The sequence below is a fragment of the Mirounga leonina genome, unplaced genomic scaffold (genome assembly GCF_011800145.1).
Source record: "Mirounga leonina isolate KUSES-001 unplaced genomic scaffold, KU_Mleo_1.0 Mir_165, whole genome shotgun sequence".
Taxonomy (NCBI): Eukaryota; Metazoa; Chordata; class Mammalia; order Carnivora; family Phocidae; genus Mirounga; species Mirounga leonina.
In genome coordinates this window covers 33,949,019-33,966,585 of record NW_023270415.1, presented here as the reverse complement: position 1 = coordinate 33,966,585, position 17,567 = coordinate 33,949,019, and the positions used below count along the sequence as shown (strand labels likewise).

Genomic DNA, 17,567 nt, shown 5'->3' with positions numbered 1-17,567 from the left:
CGGCATCAGGGAAATCCAAATCAAAACCTCAATGAGATACCACCTCACACCAGTTAGAATGGCTAAAATTAACAAGTCAAGAAACGACAGATGTTGGCGGGGATGTGGAGAAGGGGAACCCTCTTACACTGTTGGTGGGAATGCAAGCTGGTGCAACCACTCTGGAAAACAGTATGGAGGTTCCTCAAAAAGTTGAAAATAGAGCTACCCAATGATCCAGCAATTGCACTACTGGGTATTTACCCCAAAGTTACAAATGTAAGGATCCGAAGGGGTACGTGCACCCCGATGTTTATAGCAGCAATGTCCACAATAGCCAAACTGTGGAAAGAGCCAAGATGTCCATCGACAAATGAATGGATAAAGAAGAGGTGGTATATATATACAATGGAATATTATGCAGCCATCAAAAGGAATGAGATCTTGCCATTTGCAACGACGTGGATGGAACTGGAGGGTGTTATGCTGAATGAAATAAGTCAATCAGAGAAAGACATGTATCATATGACCTCACTGATATGAGGAATTCTTAATTGTAGGAAACAAACTGAGGGTTGTTGGAGTGGGGGGTGGGGTGGGAAGGATGGGGTGACTGGGTGATAGACACTGGGGAGGGTATGTGCTCTGGTAGGCGCTGTGAATTGTGCAAGACTGTTGAATCTCAGATCTGTACCTCTGAAACAAATAATGCAATATATGTTAAGAAAAAAAAAAAGAAGAAGAAGGTAGCGGGAGGGGAAGAATGAAGCTGGGGAAATCAGAGGGGTAGACGAACCATGAGAGACGATGGACTCTGAAAAACAAACAGGGTTCTAGAGGGGAGGGGGGTGGGAGGATGGGTTAGCCTGGTGGTGGGTATTGAGGAGGGCACATTCTGCATGGAGCACTGGGTGTTATGCACAAACAATGAATCATGGAACACTTCATCTAGAACTAATGATGTAATGTATGGGGATTAACATAAGAATAAAAAAAATGTTAAAGGAGCAATCAGAGAAAAATGTTCATTTAAGAAACTAGAAGGGAAAAGTTCAAATAAGAAATGCTGACTTTTAAATGTAGTGTAAAATCAGCTAATTATGGTTTCTAAATTTTGCAAAACACTGAGGAAATGTCGCTTTTTTGGAAAACATTTCAGGGCACTGAAAAATCTTCAGCAAAGTTAATTGATGTTACTCAATAAATAATTGTAATAAATATTAGCTGACTTTAAAGCAAATGTTTTATAGACAGCCTCTTAAAAGCATGATGGTATAGGGCGCCTGGGTGGCTCAGTTGGTTAAGCGACTGCCTTCGGCTCAGGTCATGATCCTGGAGTCCCTGGATCGAGTCCCGCATCGGGCTCCCAGCTCGGCGGGGAGTCTGTTTCTCCCTCTGACCCTCCTCCCTCTCATGCTCTCTGTCTCTCATTCTCTCTCTCTCAAATAAATAAATAAAATCTTTAAAAAAAAAAGCATGATGGTATAGAGAAGAGGAAGCACACACAGGCGCTCAAGGTAACCAGAAAGGGGTTAAAATCCTGGTTCTTCTTGAATTTTGTGAGCCTCAGTTATTTCTCTTTAAGAGTGAGGTGGGGGCGGAGGGCTCCTGGGTGGCTCAGTGGGTTAAGCATCTGCTTTCAGCTCAGGTCATGATCTCAGGATCCTGGGATAGAGCCCCTCATGGGATCGGGCCCTGCAGGGCTCTCTGCTTGTCCCTCTCCCCTTGCCCCTTCCACTTCTCGTTCTCTCTCTCTCTCTTTCTCTCATAAATAAATAAAATCTTTAAAAAAAAAAAAAAAAAGAGTGAGGTGAGACTTACTTAACCCCTGCGAGGATTGAAAGAGGTCATTATTTTAAAGACTTGACAGAAGAAAATTGCTCTATAAACAGTAGCCTTTTCTAGCCAGCCTACCACCCCCTGGCATGAGTGCGCAGGGAAACACTTCTTCCAGTAATAGTCAATCTCCCAGCATTCTTGATATTTCTGTTTGTTGCATGAATTTCATTTATTATGAAGGTCAAGAGACAAAACTGTGGCATAGAGTTTAAGGGTGGATCCCCTTAGGGTAATGGCTATCTCCTTAAGATAATCAACATTTCATCTTTACATTTTTTTCTGTAATATCTGGCCTCTGATTCCATTACATAAGGTAACAAAGGAAACCTTTCTTTTCTCCCCCTCGGCCCATTAGTACATTTTTACCAAATTTTCGAACTGAACCAATATAATTATTAAAGTTAAACCTTCTGTGCATCATACTTTCAACATTTAATAATCTCTAAAGTGCTAAAATCTTTTTTATCTTTATTTTTCTCAGCTTTATTAAGATATAATTGACATATAACTTGGTATTTCTTAATGTTATTAGTTAAGCAATTCTCTACCAAAATTATTTATGTACTTTTGCATTACTTTTTTATTTTATTTTATTTTATTTTTAAAGGATTTTCTTTTTTTTTTTTAATTTTATTTATTTATTTGAGAGAGAAAGAATGAGAGACAGAGAGCATGAGAGGGAAGAGGATCAGAGGGAGAAGCAGACTCCCCACTGAGCAGGGAGCCTGATGCGGGACTCGATCCCGGGACTCCAGGATCATGACCTGAGCTGAAGGCAGTCGTTAAACCAACTGAGCCACCCAGGCACCCTGCATTACTTTTTTTAAAAATAGATTTTTCCATCAGCCTTGTTGCTTCTTATTCATTCTCAAGTATGTTTAGACTCATTTGGAATATTTTATCAGGAAAAACAAATAGTCTTCATCAATATTTGATGGCCTTAGGAAATAAAGTGTTAGTTTAGAAGAGCAGAGATTGAGTAGATTGAACTCCTTGGTATGCAAAAGCAGTCCAAAGATCACAGCCCTGGAACAGGACATGGGAGAGGGAGGCTGTAGGTGAAAGTGAAGTGAGTGCAAAATGAGACATCTTGGATTGAGTAGGGATATTAAGCTGAAACAGGCAAAGTTTGTAGGCAGAAAAAGAGGGATAAAAGTAAATGGGTGGGGTGTTAGGACTCAAACCATAGGTATTCATTAAATTTTACATCCTTTCTCTATATAGTTTTCTGCTTGTACAAAAACACACCCAGGTATGTATTGAAATAAAAGGTCCTAATAGATAGGGCTCAAAGTAATTTTGTGCCAAAAACTTTAAATGAATTACCATCCCATATGAATGTTAAAATATTCTTGTGATGAATCATCACATAAACATATAATGAAAGAGGTCATCTTTTTCAAATATGTTTTTCAAATATGTTCATCAATATAGTAGTTCTGTTTTTAGTTATCTTTAGCAAAATAGCAAATATTAGGAAGCAAGTGCGAAGCAAAGTGTACCTTCTACTCCATGAGCTTTTGGCTAAACTGAGACTCTAAGCCTGGAATAAAGTAAGCCCAACAATCAAGTCTGGCTAATGGTCATCTTGAGCCAGACCAGAACAGATCAACTAATCCAATCCTCCAGAAAATAGAATCAAGTGAAGGTCATTGGGCATTTATTGACAGTGGACGGTAAAGAAAGAGGATAAGCTCTGGAGTTAGGTCTAGATTTAAACTCTAGGCTTATGGGATATAAGCAGCCAGTTACAAGCTTTGTAACCCTAGGAGGTGTCTTCACCTGTATAAAGCCTTCTTCTTATGCAGAATACAGATTTCAATGCCTAATTTGGTTATTGTGGGAATTAAATGAATTAATACATGTAAAGTTTTCAGCACAGCATTTGAGACATACTGGGCCGTCAATAAATGGTACCTTAAAAAAAGTTCCCTTTAAGTAATAGTTCCTTCTGCCTACCAGAGCGTAGAATGGAAACTTGGACCTCTCCCCACAAAGTTCATGAGCCATAGTCCACTCTGTATCTGGGGCAGTTGGCCATTATTAGCCAAAAAGGAACAAACATTGTGTCTCTAGTCAGCCTTGCTAAAAATTGCACCTAATCTTCCTCGTCCTTCAGAGAGCCCAGGCACCCCAGACTACTGTAGAACGTGGAAGGAGACGATGACTACCGTGGTATGAAAAAGCAGTAGTATGGAAGCACATTTTTCTGCTTGCATTTTCTTTGAGCATGTTTAGAGCCTTGGATATGTGGACCTAGCCAGAGTCAGACACATCCTGGTTGGTTTTCTTTGCTTACGTGGAAAGCCCAATAGATCTTCTCATCACTCACCAGGTGGCAATTCTCACCTTGGTTCAGGCTTAAATTGGGCTTAAGAGAATTGTAGGTGTAAGAGGAGAATTAGGGGATCACCCAGCTCATAGCTCGCACGGTGGGTATAGTGAAGAAAGCAACTGGACAAGGTCCTGATGAAGTCTCGGCTTCTTGACTTCTTACTAGTTGTGGAGAAGTCCCTCAATATCTCTCAACTACAAAATGATAATTCTTACTCGATAGGATTTTTGTGTGTGTGGTGGTCGTGAAATTGCTTTAAAAGTCATGAAGAAGTATACAAAAGAAAGGTTTCTATTCCAGTAGAGCTGAACTTGATGTGTAAAATAAATATTGGGCTCTATTCAATTTCAATATTAATAAAACTGTCTCCACTTATGAATTCCAATATTGCTCTAAAATGAAGGACTTTATTCTCATTCTGTGTGTCTATGAAATGTACTTATGGATAACATACATTACAAAGAATTAGTTTATCTGATTTTAAATTAACATCATGATACTAGTTACAATCATCCTGTAAACGTACGAATTATTCTCTTTACTAAAATACTGTTGGTAGTATTGCTTAAGTTCCAGCAAGGGTAACATTGGAAATATCAAGTGCACAAATCCATTTTAAATTCAGGAAACCCAAAGACTTCTATACGATAATATTCAGCCATATCGTCTACTAACATGAGAGAAACAGGGCTTGGCTTTATAAAACCTACAATTTTGATATTTCTCTCTTACAATATAAGAAAATAAAACAATTGGAACTGAACTGACCTTTGTGGGCTTTTTTTACAACAGCTTTTTTTTTTTTAACTTATCTATACATCCTGATAGGCAGAGATGATGAAATAGTGGCCTATTAAAGGCAGAGAAGTTCCTATAAAAACCCACAAGTGGCGGTTTCTGTTGTTTACTGCATGCTGGCTTGCAGTCAGTTATCTTTGTAGAAAAGAAAACTAAGTAGAAGATCATGGCAAGTTCCAACTGGGGATATGATGACAAAAACGGTAAGAGTTCTTTTGCTCATGTAGACCAAAATAATAGCTCATTGCCTTTTCCAATAAAAGGGGTATTGAGCATTTAAAAAATAAATGAAACAAAATAGAGTACCTATACAGTCATAGGTTAATGGTTTGAATTGCCTGACTTGAATAATCATAATAACTTTGCATGTACTCTTAGCACTTGTCCTTTGGGATACAGTTGTCTACAAAATGTGTTCTCTGTCTCTTCCTCTTTCTTAATCTCTCTCTCTCTCTCTCTCTCTCTCTATATATATATATATATGTGGGTTTCTATATATATATAGAGAGAGAGAGTACTAAAATATATATGTAGATATATATATGAAGTATATAATATATAGAGAGGGTACTAATATATATATATCTGTAGTATATAACATATGTATATATGTACATATATATTTGTATATAACATATATATGTTATATATAAGAAATCTAGTACTAATAGAAAATATAGTTGTGTTGACAAATATATTATTTTATAGGAGAGTATAGAAAAGGTGCATTCTCAAATGCTGAATTTTCATTAAGTTAAACAGAATACCATTTAAGATACCTAACTAAATCATAGTTTAGTAAGCAAAGAGATGGTTATACTCCTAAAACTGGGAGTCAAACATTTGATGAAGTTTTGATTGTATGCATGTGTTTGCCTTGGTAGGTCCTGAACAATGGGGCAAGCTGTACCCCATTGCAAATGGAAATAAGCAATCTCCCATTGATATTAAAACCAGTGAAATGAAACATGACAGTTCTCTTAAACCTATCAGTGTCTCCTATGATCCAGCCACAGCCAAAGAAATTATCAACGTGGGGCATTCTTTCCATGTAAACTATGAGGACAATGATAACCGATCAGGTGAGCCAAAAGACCCTTTGGATTTATTTTCTTTGACTCTACTAGGAAAATTTAAACAATAGGACTTTAAGAGACACAAATGCCATCCTCAGTCTTTTGTGCACATGTATAGTGCACGTGTATAAATTTGCTGCAATCTGGTGAAGCATCTTGGACTTCTAGAAAGCCCCCATGTGGTAAAGATGATTTTTGGAACCCCCAGCTCCGTCTTTTTTCAACCCTTCTCATCTATGACGCCATCCTATCTCTTCTGGTCTCTAATATCTTTTTTTAAAAATATTTAATTAATTTATTTATTTACCAGAGAGAGAGAGCACAAGCAGGGGGAGCGGCAGGCAGAGGGAGAAGCAGACTCCCTGCTGATCAAGGAGCCCCATGCAGGACTCAGTCCCAGGACTCTGGGATCATGACCTGAGCCGAGGGCAGACGTTTAACCGACTGAGCCACCCAGGCGTCCCTCTAATATCTGTATACTCACTTCACACTCTCTGAATAAACAGTATTTTTTCCAAGAAGGTCTAATGAGCCATCATAGTGAATATAGAAACTGAAAAGGCAAATATTTTCTAATTGGAATGAGGATGGAGGAACACAGTGGGAAAGAGAAATGGAGTGAAGAATACATTTTTTGTGTCCAGAAAAATGACTCTATCATTGTAAAGTACTTGGGTACCAGTAAGAAAATGAGTCTTACATAAATCTTGGAAGATTTTTTCTGTGCATAAGTATACTTATCTATCTCCCCTTCCCCTACTAGACTGTAGTGACTGAATTCTTCATACCCCAGAACTTAGCCACATTTCCTGCTACATGGTAAGATTTTCATAAATGTTTCTTAAATAATTTATTAAATGACAATTTCATAAGATAGCTCTACTGACAAAAGGCAAAACTTGTTTTGGCACTTTGCTACAAGGTTCTGAGCCTAAATTTTCGGCACTTTGGGGCTATGTCCATTGTTAATACTAGATTAGATCTGGTATTATGTGTGTTTAGTTAATCATATGATTACATAGACTCTTGGAAATGACATAGTCGTTCAATGTTAAAATTTTTAAAGTGACCCTATTGCCCCCCTGACACTTTCTCTTGGTCCCTGGACAGGCATTCTCAACAAAGGTGTCAAGATACTCATTGTGTCTTGACTAGTTACAAAGTATGTGATGTGTAATTTGTTACTCAAAATAAATTACTGAAGATCTTAATGCATACTGTCTATATAGTCTTTGTTGAAAGAATGAATGAATAAACTTGCACATTAAAGCAGATTCAAGGAAAGCCCTATAAAACTAGAATTCACTCACCTTCCGATATACTTCCTTGGCAGCAGAAAAAGGTAAAATTAGGGGCTCCTGGGTGGCACAGTCGGTTAAGCATTTGACTCTTGATTTCGGCTCAGGTCTTGATCTCAGGGTTGTGAGTTCAAGCCCCATGTTGGGTTCCACAGTGGACATGGAGTCCACTTAAAAAAAGAAAAGGATAAAATTACAGGTCATGTGCTAAGAACTATATATCACTCAGTGCAGTGGTCAGAGACACACCATACAATGAATACCATCATCATGGATGTGGGGGCGGAAATCCAACAAGAAAAAAACTTTGGCACTAGAGTTTGTTTTCAGTTCTACTTAATCCAATTTAGTGTTGGCTTATGTTAAATGCAAAGATAAGCAGGAGCTTACGATCATGAAACTAATAGTAGTTCCTTTTTTCTTCTAGTGCTGAAAGGTGGTCCTCTTTCTGAAAGCTATAGGCTCTATCAGTTCCATTTTCACTGGGGCAGCACAAATGACTATGGTTCTGAACACACAGTGGACGGAGTCAAATATTCTGCAGAGGTAATGTAACTCAGTAAGCGAGAGATAACTACACTGAGAATTATTTTCAGAAGCAGCTGCTTTATTACATAAGTCACCCTTATAATGGCTCCAAAGGAATGAGCATTCTCATCCCTATAAGGAACTCCCAGGCCCCATTAAAATCAAACACATACATACCAAGTGGGATAATAGAAGGAAATTTTTCATGTGAAAAAGGCAACTTGGGATTGAGCTCTTGAGCCCAAGAATCATCTTTGTCTTCAAAACGGCTCAAAAACTGTTACCTTAACATCAATTCTACCTCATTCTTTTAATTCTCATTCTTTTAATTTTATTTCAATGTATGAATATATCAGAATTTATTTAACTGGCCCCCACTGATGGACAATTACAATGCCCTTTGCTTTTTGTTCCATTGGTTTTTTACTTTTACCAAAATGTTCTTCAACAAGTACATCTGTACATACACCTTATGCACTAGTGAAAGCACATAAGTGGGGCAGATGTTTTTATAAGAGGGACTGCTAGGTTACAGGGTATGTGCATTTTTTATTTTAATAGAAGATTTAGGAATTTTACACAAATATAATCAGCTTTATGTTACATTGTAAAGCTTGGCTAATAACTTTTAATACTACAGAAACCCATTAAATGTTTCTTCCCATTTCTCCCTCAAAAAATTGAAAGTAGACTAAAGTCAAATGGGCTGGGAGTCTAAATTAATACTATCTTTTTAGAGGCAGATCTTGTTGCATCTAAGAAATCTAAGTCAGTGATCTCCTCATCTGATTTAAGAAAAATAAATACAATCCAGGCTAGAGATGAGAGGCACTTAGCCACAAAATTCAACATGCAATTGAGGACAGGAGGGAGGATTGGGGGGAGAGCAGGAGCTGGGGCGAAGGGAGGAGGAAGAGAGAGAAGGAAAAGTGAGAGAGAGCAAGCAAAAGAGATTAAGTAAACTTTCACAGACATCCATGTGGGGATATCAAGAAGATATTAACATGACTTACATACATATTGGATATTCAGATCTAGAGTTCCATAGGGAGATTAGGCTAGACATAGTGATTTGACAGATGCCTAGACGTGCTTGAGAAAATGTGTTCTTGGCCAAGACTCCTAGACTGTCCAGGAACCCCTTCCTATAAAGTTACTAAAAAGGACCTCACCTGACAGAAGTTATTTCAGTTTTGTTGAAAACTAGTTAGTTGGAATTCCTGATCTTTTCATACCAAAGCAATTTTTAAAAAGGAGTAATATTAAATAGTTGTGATATTTTGGGAAAAGAAATTTTACTCACTGGTTCCGTGGAAATTGCAAATGGCCTGCTCTACCCAATGTACATAATCCTTCTTAAGAGTGAGAACATAGTCTTTCTTATCCACTGGATAAAGGTTCATATAAATGTTACCTAAGCCAAGATACATCTTCTAATATTAACAAGTTAACGTATAGCTTTTTGTCTTCACAATGGTATAAATAACTAATTGACCACAATATCATTTTCAGCTTCACCTGGTTCACTGGAATTCTGCGAAGTACTCCAGCTTTGCTGAAGCTGTCCCACAGGCTGATGGTTTGGCAATTATCGGTGTTTTGATGAAGGTGAGTTACAGAGAGTTACAGAGCTGGGCTAACACTACTTCTTACCAATCAAACAGCAAAATAGTATAAAATAAGGCAAAAAGATATTTGAGTCTTTCTTTTTGAAAATTTTCCATTCTATTAATGGCTACAGGCGAGCAAACAGTTCCCTAGTACTTTGCTGCTGATTTCTCTAGGCTTTTCCCTTTTTAAGAGAGAATTAAGTTTCAGGTAGGGATAGAATGGGAAGGTGTTGGAGGGGGAGGGAATTTCTATTTTCCAGATCTTCCAAATTGCTTTTCCTCTAAACTTCCTACTTCATAGGTTCAGGAATTTATCAATGTAATGTATCATCAGGGAAACATATTAAGAAGATTGTTGTTCCATGAAAAAAGTTCAGTTAATGTTTATAATGGCAGATGTTGCTTAAATCCCCAATGAGTGTCCCTGAAAAGTTCTATAGGGAAGTTATTATTAAATTGGGTATACTTGCGTCTTTTGGGTTCTACCCACAAAATTCCAATGTGCAGTGACCCGCCCCCCGCCACTTCTAACAAGCAACTCTTAAACACAAGCAGGGTGTCCAGGAATTCACCTCAATTCTGACACTGTTTATGCAGAGAGAGCATCAGGTTCCACAGGCTAAGGGTTCAGACTTGCAAGATTACAATTCCCCACCCTACTTCAGATGTCAGTCTCAAGCCCAGGTTGTTAGCTAGGCTTCTCCCTGACTAACTCTAAATCAGAGGTTCCCCTGACCTCTTCCTTGGGTTTGAAGAGGTTTGATTAATTTGCTAGCACAGCTCACAGAACCCAGAGAAACATTCTACTTACCAGTTAATTATACAAGGATATAACTCAGGGCTAGACAGATGGAAAAGACACATAGGGCAAGGTATGGGCAAAGGCAAAGAACTTCCTTGCCCTGTGGAGACACACTGTTTTCCCTGTATCTCCCTGAATCCACCAATCTGGAAACTCTCTATACCCAGTCCTTTTGGGTTTTTATGGAGACTTCATTATTTACGCATGATTGATTAAATCATCGGCCATTGGCCATTGATTCAAGCTCTAGCCCCTGTCTCCTCTCCTGTCCCCAGAGGTCTGAAGGTAGAACTGAAAGTTCCAACCCTCTAACCACATGGTTGGTTCTCCAGGCAACCAACCCTCATTCTTAGATTCAGTCCAAAAGTCCCCTAATTAACATAACAAAAGACACCCTTGTCGCCATCTTCACTTAGGAAAGTCCAAGGCTTCCAGGAGCTCTGTGTCATAAACATGTTTCTTATTATAAATATCACACTCAGGTCCCTAACTTTTGGAATTATAGTAATTCTAGTTAACCTTTATTGAAAACTTACAACACACCATACACTGTACCAATTATAACTAATAAAACAGGCCAAAAGTAAAAGGCTGTATTTTATGTCACAAGTTTGCTACGTTCTTGGATTTTGACTTGTATGTCCTTGAGCACCTTGCCCATATTAAATTAAAGCCGAGCTTTTTGTTTGCCACTTTCTCTGTGCTGAGAAAAAGGACACACACAGAACCATTTTAAAATGGAGCCATAGTAGCCATTTTGGGGGAACTGCCTTGCACACCCTGCTTTTGGAACCTTTGAACTGGGCCAAACCACCAACATTCCGAGAAGTCAGCAAGAACAAGAGTATCATATTTGAGAGATCTGATAAAAGTGAACTTCTGCATAGTGACCACTTCACCTGACCCATCAGTAAAGTAGGAATCCCTTCCTGCTTGTCAGCACCAATGAACTCTTCTCAAAAACCACTTATGTAATCTTCCTTTTCTTCTATAAAAACCCTGAGTCTATGTCCTGTAATTAGAATGGTGTTTGGGTTTCTACCCCAATCTGTGTACCCCGAATTGCAATTCTTTGATCTCAAATAAACGCTTTGCCTCTTGAGCTGGTTTCTTGTTTTTAGGTTGACAGTGGTTACCCATTAGGAACAATTTATAGAGGACAAGCGCCCACCAGGACATATGCCCACCAAAATTCCCTCTCCTAAAGCAGAGAGAAAATACCTTACCTTTCTTCAGTTTACTGTTTTTAATTGAAAAAAAAATAGCTAAACATAGTTTGACTTTATAACAATTTCTAACTCACGTTTTATTGTTTTTAATCTCCAGATTGATCAGGCCAACCCAAGACTGCAGAAAGTACTTGATGCCCTAAAGGCAGTTAAAACCAAGGTCAGTAGCCTTAAGACATTGGTTTCAGTCAGAGAACAAGAGTCCACAGAACTACTGAAATCATTTAATTATGTATTTGAAGTGGGGAGTAGGAAGGCTAGAGCAAAAGCTACCAATTTGAAAATCAAGGTAGTATTTAGATATTGCTTGCTTCTGAGAAAGTCTCTGACTCAGGTATTTGTTTTGTTTTGTTCTTTTCTTTTTCTCAGTTTTTTTTTTTTTTCCTACTTCAGCAGCATGAGAAGAACTAGCCTAGAGAAGAACAGGTTCCATAGCCATTCAAATTTTCTTTAAAATGTATATCCAACTAAAATGTGATTTTTTTTCCATTTCATAAAGAAAATTACCTCTGTTTCTTTAGTAGTACAAAAATGCAGGAGTTAAGGGTCTTATTTTGAGATACCATTAATATGCCACTCATAAACAATCCAAAAAGAACGTGAGTAAATAAAAGAAGGCTAAAACGTAACTAATAAGCATGTCAATAATAGTTTTGCCACTGGAACAGTATCTGGCCTCATTCCTAAAGAAACAATAAAGGTTTTATTCTGGAAGTGAAATATCTTTTAGAGAGGATAGATTATTTAAAAATTGTTTAACCTTTGCTTATATTCCACCAAATGAGGAAGGAAGAAAATTATTTGGCCAAAATGTGAGGGTAGCAAATTTTCAGTCTTCTATTACCTTTATTGTCTTTATCTACAAACACACCAGTGTATACTATATAGTAGAAAAGTTAATTAAATTCTCAGCTAAAATATCAAGACAATATATATGCCAAGATAATATAACATAGATGTCATATATGTATATGACATCAGTATTTTAAATCATGGTATAATGATATATTACAGAACAAACGAGCCCCATTCACAAATTTTGACCCATCTACTCTCCTTCCTTCATCCCTGGATTACTGGACCTACTCTGGCTCTCTGACTCATCCTCCCCTTTATGAGAGTGTAACCTGGATCATCTGTAAGGACCCCATCAGTATCAGCCCAGAACAGGTAGAGTATCAAAGATGAAAGAGTGGGAATTGGGAGTGCAAAGCAGTAATATCATGTCAATTCATAGTATTAATGGGGGACGTTATGATTTCAAATAGATTTTTTTTAAAGATTTTATTTATTTATTTGAGACAGAGAGAATGAGAGAGAGAGAGCACATGAGAGGGGCAAGGGTCAGAGGGAGAAGCAGGCTCCCTGCCGAGCAGGGAGCCCGATGCGGGACTCGATCCAGGGACTCCGGGATCATGACCTGAGCCGAAGGCAGTGGCTTAACCAACTGAGCCACCCAGGCGCCCTCAAATAGATTTTTAAGGAGTTTGTTTTCCATTCCTACTGAAAAAGATTCATTTCTGACATAGGTCTATTGAATAATCAAAAAGAAATGTTTATTATAATACTGCTTTTTACTTTATATAGAAAAAAAACTATGAGATTCTGAACTCTTGCTATCTTTTCCACTTTATTAAGGAAAAATCCAACCGTGTTAAGTGTCTTCCTAAAATTTCAGAAACAAAGAAAAGATTGTCACTGAAGTTCTACTAAGACTTTGGGGAAGTATGGTTCGCAACTGAGATACCCTGAGAGTTGACAAAGGTTTTTTGTTCTTTTTGAAGCTTTAGTTATTAGCTATCCAACAAGATATGTCTTTAATTATTGTTTATAATTATGATAATAATAACTACCATTGATTGAGCAACTCCCTTTATTAGGTGCCTTACATAGGTTTTGTCAGCCAATTCTCATAACAAATCTATAAGACAGGCAATGTACGTAGCCTACTGGTAACAGATGCTTACTGAGCATATGCTATATGCTGAGTACCATTCTGAGAACTTATATGTACTAACCCATTTAATCTTCACAACCCAATGTAAATAGCTGATAGTGTTTAATATTTTTCCTATCAGCTATTTAAGGAGTCTGCTTCATACTACATTATCCATATAAAATTTTACCATATTAAATCTATACTTAGTATTGAAATACTGAGGGCACACCAATTTTTTTCAGGTGCAATCATTATTTTCACTTTTGGTGGAGTCAGTGATTTTTTTTTTCACATCTCCGTAGTTTTATAGGCCAGATGATGTGTTTGTGGAACTCTTAAAAATCTGTCTACATTAAATGACAGGATTTTTTTGTAAGGTGGGAGGCGTTTTCAGTAAAAGGTAGGAATATATTTTGGGGTGGGAAAGTGATTATTCTGAGAGCTGATAAATTATCACACATTGTGGCTTCCCAAAATAAGCTTTCGGCCATAGCTTAAGTCCCTCCAAATAGGCTAGATTTTTAGTAGAATAAGACATAAATGCTGAGAAAAAAATGACGGTTGCCAGATGGGAAGGGGTGGGGGGATGGGCATGCTAGATGAAGGGGAGTGGGAGGTACAGTTATGGAATGAATAAGTCACAGGGATAAAAGGCACAACACAGTGAATATAGTCAATGTTACTGTAATTTTACTGTATGGAAACTGAGGCAACAAGCAGCATGTCACTCACCCAAGGTAGCCCAATTGACCTTCTGAGAAGGTTGGCGTTCTAATCCAGCCCATCATTAATAATCTAAACCAAATACCTAGTTCAAATAAATGTGATGGGATTTTTTTACTTCCTCCCTTCCCATTGGTAAGACTGTTGCAATCAGCAACTTAGTTTTCTAAATATCAGTGCATTAACAATACTGGAAATAAAGTGTTTTGTGCAACTTTAATAGCCTTTGATTCTTTAAATATTTCATCCTCCCTCCCAGCTGGCACAGTTCCGAAGCCTTCTGTCGACTGTTGAAGGTGACAGAGCTGTCCCCATTCAGCACAACAACCGGCCACCCCAGCCTCTGAATGGCAGAATAGTGAGAGCTTCATTCTGATGGGACCGGGAAGGAACTTCTCCTTCCTCCAGGAACACTGCCCTGCTTCGGACATAATCCAGTAAAACAATTTTTATGAAGCACATTTATGTCAATCCTAGCAAGGCAGTGTAGCTGCAAATTCAATCTATAGAGCGAAGTTTTGATTTTTATTCTTAATGCTTAACTCAAATAATAATCCATAAGCTTGTAAAACCTGTGCTTAAATTCAATTTATTTTGTGGAATTCTTTATAATTGCGATTAAAGTATACTGAATAATTTCTTAGGGATTTGTGTCTGTTTCCATTTTATTCAGTTTAGTTGAACCAGTAAAATAACTTTATCCCTTTCTTGTCTATTATGTACTTTTTTAAAAAAAATATTAAATCGTTTCTGGCCCATGTACATTCAAAAATCTTAAGTGCTTTATTTGAAATATTATTTTGCCTCAAATGTAATAACCTAAGAGCAGCTTGAGATGAGATATTGCGAAATTCATTTTCTTACTCTTGAAGGCAAATATACAGCTAAGATGACAATTGTATTTATTTATTTATTTTTTAAGATTTTATTTATTTATTTGAGAGAGAGAGAATGAGACAGAGAGCACGAGAAGGAAGAGGGCAGAGGGAGAAGCAGACCCCCTGCTGAGCAGGGAGCCCGATGCGGGACTCGATCCCGGGACTCCAGGATCATGACCTGAGCCGAAGGCAGTCGCTTAACCAACTGAGCCACCCAGGCGCCCGACAATTGTATTTAATATTATCCTGGCCCAACATTGCTATCATTTGTGTTCTCTGTGATAAAAATGGTATCTTTTATATGGGAAGATGTTGCTTCTGGTTATTGCTTCCACTTTTCCTCCTCCCATTAGCAAAGCCAATGGTTCCCCCCCCCCTTGTTATAACTAGATAGCTTGAATAGAGACTCTGTAATTCAAAATTTTTGAAGAAAATTCACCCATGAATGGTTTATAAAAACGATGGAGTCATTTGGACTTAGAATCATATAAAAAATCATATAATCTTTTAGTCAAACGTGCCCTTAACTTGAAGTCAGTTCTTTCTGAAGCCATATCTACATCCAGAATTTAAATCTTGTGTCTAGTATGTAGTCTTGTGATTTACTTTAGTTTCCTTCTCCATGACTAAATATAAGAAATCATATTAGAGACCAAAGCCTGTACCCATTCCAATGTCTTAGTGTTGTCTAATGTTACAGAATCAGTCAAAACTTCTAAATAAACATAAACATAGTTTAAAAAGACAGATCAAGCAGATTTTTCATTGCTCTTGAAGGAACCTTTGTATAAAGGTTGTGTTAAAACCATACTAAAAGACTTCGTTTGAATTTTTGATCTGGAGCCCAGAATTTAAAGAATCCTATTTATTAAAATGTAATAGATCCAAATAATACTTGCGCTCTGCTCCCATAAGCATTGTATAAATAGAAAATACTTTCTTTGCAAAAGTAATCTGTGTATATTACTATATATTTGCCAGATATTAAGAAAGCCTGAAACAGTTACACCTGTCCTATGATCCTCTCATTTCACATGAGTCACATTGAAAGGACTTTAATTCTAAAGTTATCAAAAGTCATCATGAGAGCCAAAAAAAGAGGGATATGAGTTTAATTTGAAACATATATCTGCTTAAGGTATAAAAGGTATAAAAAATTTTTTGCAGAAAGGTATCTACAAAATATATCTGCTCAGGACACACAGTTTTTGAAAATATTTTCTGGAAAAAAATTGAGCAATTTAAAAAAACAAATTTCACAATAGAGCCCTGAAAAATACTTAACTTAATGACCCATGTATTTTTTAGGTTAAAATGGATTCTTGAACTTAAGAACTTAAATATAAATCTCTAAGTCTTGCTATGGAGAAGGCAAAGAAGTGACAGAAGATATATGATGACATCAAACTTTATCCCTAAGCTGAATGCCAACTGGGGAGCATGTTTCCCCTACTGCTTCTGCCAGAATTTCATTTATTTGGCAGAACTCACGAGGTGCATTATGGAGGCTTTCCACATTTCTCTGAAGTAGCCGATAAAAGCAGCTGCTGAGAGAAAATATGTGGACAAGGCATTGGATCATCTGAGAAAGCAACTCATATGTTTCTTTGACTCACCCTCCTGCTGTGTGCCCTATTCCCTTGCCAACTTAGGTAAATGATTTGAACATCCTGCAAGGATTTTGTGATTTTTCCATGATGTTTGGCTGCTGACCTTCTTCCAATCATCCAGAATGACAATGGCAGCTGAAAGGCCCAGCAACAGGCTCAAAGGTAGAAAGGTGCTTCTACTCCCTACCATTTTCTGTCTTATGCAGCCCCATCACTCCTACCCTTGCTTTCATAAATATAGTGCTGAACATTTATGGCATTCTTTTGCTGATTTGTGAGTCCAAGGTATTTTCTAAATCGTTCATTTCTGTATGTTTTAGAAAATAACTCTAAGAACATTAAATTCATCAAAGGCAGAATTAGGGAAAACGAAAGGAAAATAAACATCTTCTTTAAATTTAATTTTTTTACATGACTCAGAAGAGGAAATTTCTATTTCTTATAACTCTGGTTACTCTATATGTAGTGGTCCTTCACCATTTTGTGGTCACAGATTCCTATGAATATGTAAGTAAAGCAATGAAGCTTCTTTCTACCTCCCCTGAAAATGTAAATAATTAGATATAATCAAAATTTAGCATGGAGTTTTAAAGTACTTAGAAACTCAACCCTTTGCTCCTTTCCCCATCACAAAGTCAATCTTAGACCACAGATAGGATTCTGGCTCTAAACAACAACAAAAAAGTTGAACTACAGTGGGACTCCAGGTCTCTCGAATTTGCTTCCTAATTTAACAATTATTTTTGCTTTTCTATGTCATTCTTTATATCAGGTTTTTAGATGGAATGATGTATATATCTAGTATAGCTCATGAATTATCTTTTTGTTGTTTTTCTCTTTTATAAATATTGAGTTGGTAGAGGTCCCATTGCAGAAGAGATATAAAACAATAAAAAAGAGAGAATTCAAACTTTAGTGAATTG

At 37.3% G+C, this 17,567-nt stretch overlaps 1 protein-coding gene across 3 annotated transcripts; it reads left to right on the top strand.

The window, feature by feature from the left end:
- Positions 1-5,117: 5,117 nt before the first annotated feature.
- On the top strand, positions 5,118-15,058 carry CA1 (carbonic anhydrase 1). 3 transcript variants are annotated; one of them, XM_035011084.1, is made up of 7 exons: positions 5,118-5,154; positions 5,836-6,033; positions 7,753-7,871; positions 9,366-9,461; positions 11,592-11,654; positions 12,509-12,664; positions 14,416-15,058. In XM_035011084.1, exons 1-7 carry the CDS (start codon positions 5,118-5,120, stop codon positions 14,530-14,532), a joined length of 786 nt encoding a protein of 261 aa, XP_034866975.1. In that variant the 3' UTR covers positions 14,533-15,058. The 3 variants fall into 3 exon arrangements, with proteins under 3 accessions (XP_034866975.1, XP_034866976.1, XP_034866978.1); XM_035011085.1 differs by lacking the exon at positions 5,836-6,033; XM_035011087.1 differs by lacking the exons at positions 5,836-6,033; positions 7,753-7,871 and having other exon boundaries at positions 5,140-5,154.
- Positions 15,059-17,567: the final 2,509 nt, after the last annotated feature.

Coding starts and splice junctions, on each gene's coding strand:
- CA1 (XM_035011084.1), top strand. CDS start 5,118: ATGGCAAGTTCCAACTGGGGATATGATGACAAAAACG. Junction 11,655..12,508: donor TAAAGGCAGTTAAAACCAAG/GTCAGTAGCCTT, acceptor GATATATTACAG/AACAAACGAGCCCCATTCAC. Junction 12,665..14,415: donor TCAGTATCAGCCCAGAACAG/GTAGAGTATCAA, acceptor CCTCCCTCCCAG/CTGGCACAGTTCCGAAGCCT.